At 40.6% G+C, this 11,519-nt stretch overlaps 1 protein-coding gene across 1 annotated transcript in view; it reads right to left on the reverse strand.

The window, feature by feature from the left end:
- stk32a (serine/threonine kinase 32A) overlaps positions 1-11,519 on the reverse strand; it is a 93,131-nt gene that overhangs the window by 17,729 nt on the left and 63,883 nt on the right. Inside the window, exons 8-11 of the mRNA XM_050040554.1 lie at positions 8,783-8,886; positions 5,915-6,031; positions 3,106-3,231; positions 602-730 (exon numbers count right to left, since the gene is read on the reverse strand). Coding sequence (XP_049896511.1) covers positions 602-730; positions 3,106-3,231; positions 5,915-6,031; positions 8,783-8,886 — 476 coding nt within the window. The remainder of the gene's footprint in view (positions 1-601; positions 731-3,105; positions 3,232-5,914; positions 6,032-8,782; positions 8,887-11,519) is intronic.

Below are 11,519 nucleotides of genomic sequence, written 5' to 3' on the forward strand. Positions count from 1 at the left end.
TGATTTCCTCTCTGTTTTGTGTAAACACCCAGAGGACAACAGCTGATTTATGTGAATGGAGTGAGAGTATAACAGACTAGAGCTAGGTGATTGCATTCTTTGTCTTCCCCATACACCCATCAGGCAGACGGCCCATTTATTCTGATGAAGGTGAGGGAGGACAGAGCTCTAAAATATGTCCTCAACGTTCTTAATAGCACTCCAGACACATTTAAAAGACAAACTAAGGAGCAACTTACTACCTGTAACGGGGCCAAATGGAACCAGCGGTCAGTTTTCTTTAATGAATAATGATGAGCACTGAGAGAGAGACACCTTTAAGAGGCATATATGACCCACTAAGGACAGGATAAACCAAAATGAATTTAAATATATATTTAAACATGTTTTTGAGGAACACTGGTGGCGAAAAAAGCACATTAAATCTAAATTATAGATGATCTATCAAATCAAATCAACGTCAAGTCTTCCACTGTCTCTCGAACAGTATTTCCTCGCTATTCCTTCCCAGTGGTCGGTGTCTCATTTTGGAACAAAGCCTTTTTATCATTTTCTTGTGTGGTTAATTACTGCATTTAATGTGTCTAGCTGAAAGCCTTACCTGTGGGGACCCATCAGATCCTTGCTCCTTGGTTTTTCTAGCAAGCCTTTTCTTCTTCTTGTGAAGCGGTTTGGACTCCAGGATCATTTCCTCCAGCTCAAACGTGGGGTCACAGTTTAGTCTTCGCCTCTATAAAGACACAGAAAGATACAAGCACACATTAAACAGACAACAACAACAACAACAACAGATCCATGGGTTCAAACATTAAAAATTATTGATAAAATCCACTTTAATTGAACCAATCTGACAGCATCCAGTCAAGTTGCAGGAGATAAACATTAAAAAAAAAAAAAAGTCACGTTACAGTGCACCAGATGGAAAAAAAATTATACCAAAGATAATTTTATTTATGTATAAAGACTACGCAGAAAATGACCGCAATATGCAAAACGCGCGGAACGGAAAAAATTACACACATAAACATACTTTTAACAAATAATTACAAATTTAAAAACCTATTTAGTGTGCAACCGATATAGGCTGAGGCCATGGCTGCAGCCAGGGTTCAATTCCAGCCCACAGCTCTTTGCTCCATGTCATTCCCCTTCTCAATCCCAAATTTCCTTTCAATCTATAGCTGTCCTGTCATTAAAGGGAAACATTCCCAAAAGGTAAATATAAAAATCTGTGATCTGTTAATATATTATATTACTATTACTATTATTGCTGTTGTTGTTAAAATGGCATTACATTTGGTTAAGAGTGCATTATGACTTGTTAGGACTTGAAACTCAGAGTTTAGGACTTGGGACTTGACTTGGGACTTGAGTGCAAAGACTTATTTGTGATCTGCAAAACAGTGGCTTGGACCCACCTCTGGTATGAACTATAGGTTACAGTGAAAGCTTTTACTCTCCAGGAAAGTTTAAGGCTCAAACGGCAGTAAGCCAATAAAGTCAAAGCAGACTGAATGTTGGTAAGTCAGGTAACAAAACATTAGGACTGAGTTCTCCCTTCCTGCTCAGACATTAATGGTCTATGAGGGAGTAAAGACAGAGGGTAGGCCTATAATTAGAGAGATAGACACTGTCAACTCCCCATCGATCCTCTGTGTTTTTCCTCTGCTGTGCCAGCCTGGCCGCTGGGGATACCCGCTGCTCTGCAGTTGCGATAGACTTAGAATTAGATAAAATCATTTAGTCATTATTCTCTTGCAGCAGTCATTATTCTGCGTGTATTCAGCTCTGGCACTAAGGAGTGACGGTTATTGTCACCTTGTTCCTCGACTTAAACAATACAGGATAGTTTTTGTATTGCTTAATCAGTGCATCTGTGCAAGAGAGCAACAAAGACAGTTATAATAGTTATCCATTAAAGTCATCTTTTAAGCAAAAGTGAAAAAAATCCCTGGTTCCACCCTCTGAATTGTGAAAATTGGCATCTTTTTTGTCTCATGTGATATAAACTGAACACATTTTGGTTGTTTAGACAAAACAAGTCATTTGAAGATGTTATATTGAGCTCAAGGAAACTGTGACAGGCACTTTTCCCTGTTTTCTGAGTTGTTATAGACTTAAAATGAATCGATTAGTCAGAAATAATTAGCAGATTATAAATACAATCTTTAGCTGCAGCCCTATTAGTGTAGCTGAATGATTCTATCATATCTGTGCCCATTAAAGCGGAAAAACGGATTAGCTCCATGGTTACAGTATTTTCAAAGGAGTTATTGATGCTGCTTGATTAAAGTACTCCAAAGACCGCTATTGTTAATACGTTTTTTCTAATGGCATTTGCATGAGAGACAAACTGTTAGGTGGACTCTTGACTGATATTCAGACCTTATGTGGTCTTTTCTCATGTGCAGGTACCAGCTTTGAAACTGGGCACAGTAAGTCAGTGCAGCACAACCTGACACTACAGAGAGAGAACACAGCACATCAGTTTGCCGACCAAGCACCTTGACTTCCTGCCTAGTGGTATTATTAAATGCAAGTGTTATCTTCAGCTCATGATAATGATCCAGAGACCACCTGTGGAGCTGCACGTAGACATGCAGAGGCTTTCTCGGAGGCATGTATACACATGTGCTGCTTTGTCTGATTCTGCATCTGGGTGTCTACGCGCTCAGTGGGAGATCCAGCTCAGCCCAGCAGGGGGTGGTGTCTACAGCTCGACTAGAAAAGATTAGATAAGGAGTGGGTAGTTCTGGCTACATGTTTTTTCCCCTTGCATCTTTGTTCCCTTCAGGAGAATTACTGGTATGGGAATAAGTATGAGAGAACAGTAAGAAGAGATGGGGGTTTCAGGATGTTTTTTAAAAGAGCAAAATCACGCTACCATTTTCAAAGATCTAACATAGTTGGATTAAAACATCCACAGATAGCAAATTTATGATATGATATTTGTTCAGTTTTTGTGACAGACCGTCATTTCGTTTTTAAAGCATAGGGCAGTGCGATATTTTTTTGCCGATGTCAGAAAAACTCTGCTCTATTCAGATGTGAGCATTTTGTGGAGTAGCATTCTGAGGCAGAGCTCAGTTTATTTCTGATACTCACATTGGGAATAAAGCCTGGAGGAAGCTGTTTGCTGAGCACAGCGTCCCAGTTGACATCTGACATGTAGTCCAGATCCTGGAGCTCTGCTAGACAGGAAATGCGCTTCTGGACATCTATGCACAGCAACTGAGGGAGACAAAAGGATTAGAGTAAGAACAATTGTCCATGGGGAGGCATGGCTCGAAAAAGTTGGAGGCTGAGTCCCACTGAGATGCAAGCACATGTTTGCCCTAAAGGATGTGTCTGAGAATGAGGATACAGGGACAAAGGGGTTGGGGGTGGAAGGTATTGAGGTTAGGACAGGAGAAGATGGAGAGAGAAGGAGGGGACAGAAAGAGAGGAAAATGAGGTACATATAGGAGGCAGATGGTGATGAGGAAGATTCAAGGGGATGTGAAGTGTGGAGGATTAAGGACAAATGTATTGAGCATGGGATTCTCCTCTTACATTCTCACTTTCTTTACATCCCTCTCTCTCTCACACACTCACACACTCTCTCCCTTTCTCTCGCACAAACACACACGTTTACACATGCGACTGGAATGCCAATGAGGTACGAGGAGTCTGAGCACGAAGCAATGCAACAGTTTGACTGCAGTGGATCTCTGCCAAGACAAAACCCAAATGCTACAGCAACAGTGGATCTGTTTGCTCTGCAAATGGCTTAATTGCAACAAGAACAGACTTGTGACAGTTCATTATAAATAGACTGGTAAGATTTCAAAATGTGCTAATTACATTAAGTAATATACATCTAAATTATCCTAATTAAGGAGTGATATTAATAGTCTCAGTGCCAAGTGTGTTTATGAGCTTGTGTGGACGTTGTAACTTAGATTTATATACCTGTGTTCTGTGTAACGTCTAACACCATGAGTCACCATTCTTCACCAACAACTCCTGTTTTTGAATACTGATTATACCCGATTATAATTCAAAAGCAGCACTGCACGCTGCGAGACTTGCATGTATAAGTAAAACCCCAGTATACGAAGCATGGCTGCAACAATGAAAATTACCCCTGATTAAAATTCTGTAGATGCCCCTTGTTTGCCCAAGTGAAGTGCTGGTGTCAGGTATGGATAATTGTCCTCCCACAGGAGATAAAGGTTTCAAAATGAAAAGCAAAGTCCAGACTATCTCCGACAAAGTAGCAAAGGGGCCACCCAGAAAAGCTTTACTCACCAGGTATTTATGATTATTAATTAGTGAACTTGTGCATAATGTTTACAGTTACTGTCAGAGTATTGTGGTATCAGAGTTTTGCCACCAGGTAGTGTGAGAAGTTGGCAAGTGCAGGTTTGAATAAATGACCACAGTGCATCCTGGGGGTGTGGCAGACCTAATTCAAACAAGCATCTGTGACACTTTAATCCACCCACATTTGAGAGAGGTTTGGAGTACACTACACATTTCCAGGGGATAGTCACTTTGAATCGTGAGTCACTGTACACTGAACACTTGTTCATTATGCAGTGAGTGGCATAGAAAAAACATCAGGATCTGCCATCATGAGTTCACATAGGGAAAACATAACGAAACTAAAAGGCAGACCTTTTTACAGATTACCGAAGGATGAAGAGAAGCAACATGATGCCATCATTTCTGGTGGTGATCAAGCACACCTAATTTATAAATAAAGTATGGATAACCTCCCAAATATTACTGGTTTATCCAAGAAATAGGGCCACATGTTACGTCCACAGGCATCATTTAGTGTGGTGTTACTTCTAGGTGTCAAGCTATACACATATACAATATGTATATAATAATGTGGCTTAATGTTTGCACTCATTGCAAAGATCAGTCACTAGCCATGTTTCCATCAGCCTGTTTAGATGCGCATCTAGAAGTATTGCATCGGAAAATTATGATGGAAACGCCAAAATTTGAATTAAAATCCCCTGATTCGCACAAACTGAAATACGCTCGCTTTAGCCGGGTTTTGGTTGATTAAAAAAAATGTTGATTCGCAAAACGGGGATGGAAACAGTTATGTTCGAATTAAGTCTGACCTAGCGCACCTCTCTCCATGGTGATATCCACACTCCGGATCGGGAAGGCGGTAATGCATTTACAAGCTGGTTGCCAACTGCCAGAAAACGTAGAAGAAGAAGAATGCGAGACTTGTTTTGTTTCCGGTTCTGTGGAAAACTCGTAGTTTGTAGTTTTCACCAAAGTCCGTACATTTAATGGAAACACACAGGATTCGTATTTCTTTTAATGCGCATTTCCCAATGATTCAAATCACTTTGGGGTGGAAACATAGCTACTGCCTGGTTGTATGAATCTTTATTGATTTCAATGGCCTTGACTTCTCAGGATATTTATATTTCTCGACTAATCTATTACTCGATCAACAGAAAAATAATCAACTATTTTGTTAATTGATTATTTGTTAGATTATTAAAATAAGTATTCATGCGAAAATGGCAGAAAATGCTGTTTTCAGCATTGCAAATATGTAGATTTTCTCCCTTTTTCAGTTTTATATCTCATTAAACTGAAAATATTTGGGTTTTGGACTGACAAAAAAAGACATTTCAAGACATCAGCTCGGACTTGAACAAACTAGGATGTATATTTTTCACCATTTTGTAAAGTTAGACCAAACGATAAATCAAGGACATAACTGTCACATTATCAATAATGAAAATAGTAAATGCAGCCCTACTTAGCAGTCACCTTTGGTATGTTTTGTGAAAGAGTGGTGGTGAGGGAGGTATCGTGAAAATGTGAGGTAAATGCATACCATGTATGGTTCTGCTCCTTGAGTGCACTGTGCATTATGCATGTGCTGCTCATTTACCTTTCTAAGTAGAGACTTCATCTCCAAAGACCAGGCTGCTGGGTAGCTGGGATGGACCTTGTGGAAGGTCTGAAGGATCTCGTTAGCCGGTGTACTGGATCTCATCACATACGGTCTCTGAAAAGAGGAGAGGAGAAAATATGATAAAGACGGCCTGTATTCATAGCCATGCACTGCCTGGAGGAGTTTCTTTGATAAAGTATGTGTCTCAAAGTTTGTTCCACAGTTGGCTCTCTACACTCTCTTCCTCTTCTCCTCATGCTCACCCTCTGTGAACCCATTTCCTGCAATGATGAGAACAAATGATAGAGGAAATGGAGAATAAGGGATTATTTTCAAAACACAACTTAAACTCTCTGCCTTTCAGTGTGAGAGGGCTTTCTGTGGGTCAGAAAACAAGGGAAAGCTTGTTGACAGTCCTTCACACCAGTCCTTCTCCACCCACTGGTCTTCGTCTAGGACTGAGACTCCTCTCTCTTGAGTTGGAGAATGACACAGTGACAAGGCACAGCTGGATCAGGCTGGTTGTCGCGAGAAAATGTTGGCATTGTATGTTTATGCAAACCACGGAAACATTACATTTGTACGTTTCATATGCATCATATCAGCATTACTAAAGTGACGTTGTTCTTATTACATGTGTATGACCTGACTTTGTCATTGAGGCTTTGTCACTTTGGTGAGACAGCTGCCAAGCCGCAGACCACTGTTCAAGACCAACAATCACACAAGCTGTTTTTTTAGCAAGACTCTGCTTTCCTAACCATGAATGTGGCACCAAAACTCTGTTTTTTTGTGCCTAGACATAAATATGTTCCAACCACAGCCTTGTTGAAGTGAAAAAAAAATTAAGATGTTAACATACCCAATAAAGGATAGCGTACAAATGGTACATATCCATGGTTTGCCGACTTGTATTGCGTTAGCTGGACAGGCTGGTTGGAGGTGGACGATCCGCCCCTTTACCTGTTTCTCTCACATATGCCTGAATGGGCAAATACTCTCATTTTGACACACTTTAAATGTCATTCGGGCTTTGTCAGATGGTTCAGGGTAAAGAGAGAAACAGAAGAGATGAAAGAGAGATGGGAGCGACATGTAACCCAGGTGGATGGCTCGCCATTCTTCATTTTTATTACAGGCTCTTGTAGATGCATGATGTCAATTCTATTCGAATTCGGCAGATGTTCCCCATGCAGGGCAGGCATAAGGTGTCAGATAACCAGTAATATATCCTTTTTCAAGTCGATGTTCAGACGTCAGACAGGACATATTGACTCATGTATTACAATATATTTGCAGTTGTTTGGAAATTTACCATGAGGTGTCTGTGGTCCTAATTTAAAAAAAAGAAACAGAGGCTGGAGGTGGAAAAACTAAGTGACAGTGATTGATTTGCAGCTCTGGAGAGATGTTTAGCTGCTTTGATCTGCACCTGCAACCAGTGGTCAGGCCCAGCAGGGAAACATGGCTAGTGAGAGAGGAGTTAAACGGTCTGAGTGTAACCATGAATGCAGTAAGATGCGGTTGGACCTTAAGAGAGACATAAGATGAGGCAAAGGCAGAGAAGGGATCGGAAGGTGCCCCGAGCCGGATAATAGTGAGGTAGCGCTCCATTTTCAGCAGTCAAATAATTCTGCACATCCAACAGGCTAGTTTATAACGCCCTGAGACTGATTCATGCTTTATAGACGGTGTTGAAATGTGGCAGTCGGAGAAAGGTGTTGAAGAAAGTCCCTAGGAGACAGAGGGATGAAGTGAAAATGAATTTTCTGGGAGAAGCTGAGGGCGGTGTGCAGAGAGAAGGGGTTAAGGAAAGTTTAGGAGAGGGTTTAAGTGCTGTAGATGACACAGATTACACAGGAACTTTCAAAAAGGGGCTAACGTCTATGTCACTCAAAGTAATTTGCGGGTGTGTAAGTGTGTGCTCAGCATATCCCTCCTGAATGAGTGAAGGTTAAAAGTATACTCGATTTAAGGCAGTGAGGAGACTTAAGGTAAATGGTGCAGGTAAGATATACGACAGCTTTGAGGTCAGAGAGAGGACAAAACGTGTTTTAGAAAGGTTCAAGGAGGGTTTGAGGTAAAATAGAGTTTGAGCACTAAAGATATTTCAGTGGGCGTACGGTGTAACTGAGGTCAGAAAGGTAGCAGAATGCATTTTAGAAAGCGTAATGGAAAGTTATCAGCTAAAATAACCGTCGACAGTTTTATGACGAAGGATGAAAGGCAGAACACTAAGATGTTTAAATAGAGGAATTGATTTCAGGAATGCTTCATGACAGCTCCAGATCAGTGTCAGGTGTTCTTGGTCCTTGTCAGTGTAGTCAGAGGTTACTGTAGTTTGTGTAACCTTGAAATATGAGAGGAAATTCTGCAGCTGCAGTCTGACTTGAGCCCACAATGAACAGACTGCTCTCAGCTCTATGACTCGGCCTGATAGAGCGGGGAGATTGAGTGAAACCATTATGTCCTGTGTTTATTTCCATGACAAACTTCTCCAGATGGGACCAGCATAAAATTAAATAAATAATATTTAAAAAAAATCAATTCCAATTATACGGCTCTTGAAATAACTCCGATTCTATCTTCTCATTCTCCTGCAGCGATTCGTCTCACACCGTGACTAAACATTTAAACATCTTCCTCAGTAAGGTCAGCTTAAATGTAAAATCCAATTATGCCCCCCCCCCCCCTTCTTGTTTTGCGAAGGCTGAGGACGTGCTGTATGTCTGCTTTCCTACCACCAGGACTCTTCTTGCACACTCGTGTCTAGGTGCCATATGTATTATTCACTACAGTAATATGTGCCAGGCCAAGCGGAAGTGAGTTGAGGTGTGGTCATGGAGATGGTACTCTGTGTGTTACCTGTCCTCTTAGTAGCTCATAGGCTGTGATGCCAAGCGACCACCAGTCGACCGAGAAGGAGTAGCCAGGGTGGGACCCCTCGAAGGTTTGGAACAGCTCAGGAGCTGATAGACAGAAAATATCGTACAACAAGATTAATTGGATGTATGTCACTTTCCTAGATTTGACATTAACATTTTTGGTGTATGTTTGTGTATTTTGATCCCTTTTCCTTGTTTCAAGGGACTTTCTAGTCAGGAACCTAACTATAGCTCTTTCTAGACATGGCATACATCACATAGCTTGCTTCGTACTATCTGTTTAAGTCGTACAGTCATCAGTCTTATTGTAATTCAAATATAAGCCGTTGTTATGTTAATGTTCCGTAATGGCTTTCAGATATAGCAGGAGAGATGCAGAAATATTCAGCACTGAATTGAGATTTTAAAACTCATTTTGCTGTTGAAGCCTTTATGAATGACCATCATCAACGCATGCCTTCATGAATTTTCTCACCAATTTTATCACTCAGTAGATAGAGAATTCTGCTGCTTAGTGTTGGGCAATGTGACGGTATGTACCATGCGACAGTGGGAACTATTTGGGACAGGCTATGTAGGAAATCAGGCCTGGACACTTGCGTGATCTTGTGATTCTTGCTTGATTTTTTTGGCATTTTTTGTCTTTATTCGGAAGGAAGGGGATAGAAAGAGAGATGCAACAAAAGTGCAACAGGTCAGACTCAAACTTACACATGGGGTACATGCATTACCAGGTGAGCTACTACAATGCCACTTCTTGTGTGATTCTTTTTTTTGCGAGATCTCACGAATCTGGCTGCCTCGCAAGGTAACATTGGGCTGACGTGGAGTATTATTTAGCAGAATTTACAGAATTATAACTGTATCATGATACATACTGTCACTGGGACTGACTGCAGTGAAGTGCTAAATGTGTTTTTAATCCTCAAAAAAAATACAATTAATCATTTATATAAAATGACTCATACCATGTTGGGAGATCTTGTGCCATATCGCCCACCCCTAATGCTGCTTATTTTCCATGCAGCTGTCATGGCTGAAAATATTATCGAGGTAGACTGTGGATGATTGAAGTCTTAACGGCATTGCAACTCACTAAAAAATGAGGGTGCGTATTCAGACATGAGACCAGCATATAAAATTGCAGTCACAGTTATGTAACAGGTTGCATGTCTGAAAGGGGCTTCTGAATACATATAGCTTATGCTGTTTAAGTTCCTTATACGTGTACAATGTGTTGTAACTTCTGAACTGTTATAGAACAGAAAACATCTGGGATAAAACAAAATAAAAAAACCCAACGTAAACTCCACTCTTTTTGCCAGAGGCGAGTATTAATTATTGGGATCCAATTTGCAGCCAATATAGCATCATAATGTGTTTGTAATGAATAATTGACTGAACAGGTTTTCTGGATGGGACAAGATATTTAGCCCTTAAACTGGTTAGTTACATTTTTCCCTCTCCTGTGGAAGTGAATAATCTGTTCTAGGGAAAAGGTTGTTCAGTTGTAATCTCGTTTGAAATGGTCAAGATGAATTTCCATCACTCATCACTTCTTTCTTCTTTATCTGTATCAAACTGTAAAAAGCTGGACTGGAAGAAACATACTGTACACTCAGGAGTATGCACACACACACGCGCACACACACACACACACACACACACACACCCTTCTCCTCGCCTTCATGGTAGGTTTGCTCTGCTCTCTCGCTGAAGCAGAAAAAAAGTGAAGTTTATCTACTGAAGCCTCTGAAAGAGACAGTGTTTTCTTCCCAGTGTACCCATGAATTATCTATTACACCACAGAGTATTCGCCTGAAATCACACATGGTTACAACATCATTTTCCACCATGAGCACACACTTTGTAAGAATAAAAACAGGTGCACGCACACACAAACACGTGCTGTCTCGTCATTCACATCCCCCTGAAATCCTGTTAAGCTCCTATCTGATCTCTCAGGGGCTGAATCCACATCGATCTGATCGCTGCTGTACTTAAGAGTCATGCGGAGGACGATTGGAGATGTGCTGAGGGGGTAAATGCTGGTTTCTGAGCAACATTACTTTTGTTAAAATTTTAACAATATTCTCAAGTTTTGGGCTCATGCATCCAAATCAAACGAAGAAGAATATACTACATGTTCTTTTAGAAATTTGGAGACAACTCCACTTTGTGCTTGTCATAGCTAATTGTTTGTTACTTGAAATGCTTCTTAAGTAAGCTGTCAACCTTCACTATGTACCTCACAACAAAGCTCTACCATTTATTTATTGGTCAATAACTACCCACTTATTTTTAGCTGTATCTTGTTCCTGGCCTTCGGGCAGCTAATATTGACAAAAGTCAAGCTCTGTGAACTTCGCTGTAGGGGTGAAGATATTGAACCCCTTAATTGTCGCATTGTAAAAGTGCATTTTCTGCTTTTCTTCCGAGATCTCAAAATTATTTCTCCTTCCTTTTTAAACATAAACTAAATGGGTTTTAATGTCAGAGTTACACTGAACAAAAATATAAACGCAACACTTTTGTTTTTGCAAATATTGTTCACAAATCTGTCTAAATCTGTGTTAGTGAGCACTTCTCCTTTGCCGAGATAATCCATCCCACCTCACAGGTGTGGCATATCAAGATGCTGATTAGACAGCATGAATATTGCACAGGTGTGCCTTAGGCTGGCCACAATAAAAGGCCACTCTGAAATGTGCAGTTTT

This window comes from Epinephelus moara, chromosome 3 (assembly GCF_006386435.1).
Source record: "Epinephelus moara isolate mb chromosome 3, YSFRI_EMoa_1.0, whole genome shotgun sequence".
NCBI lineage: Eukaryota > Metazoa > Chordata > Actinopteri > Perciformes > Serranidae > Epinephelus > Epinephelus moara.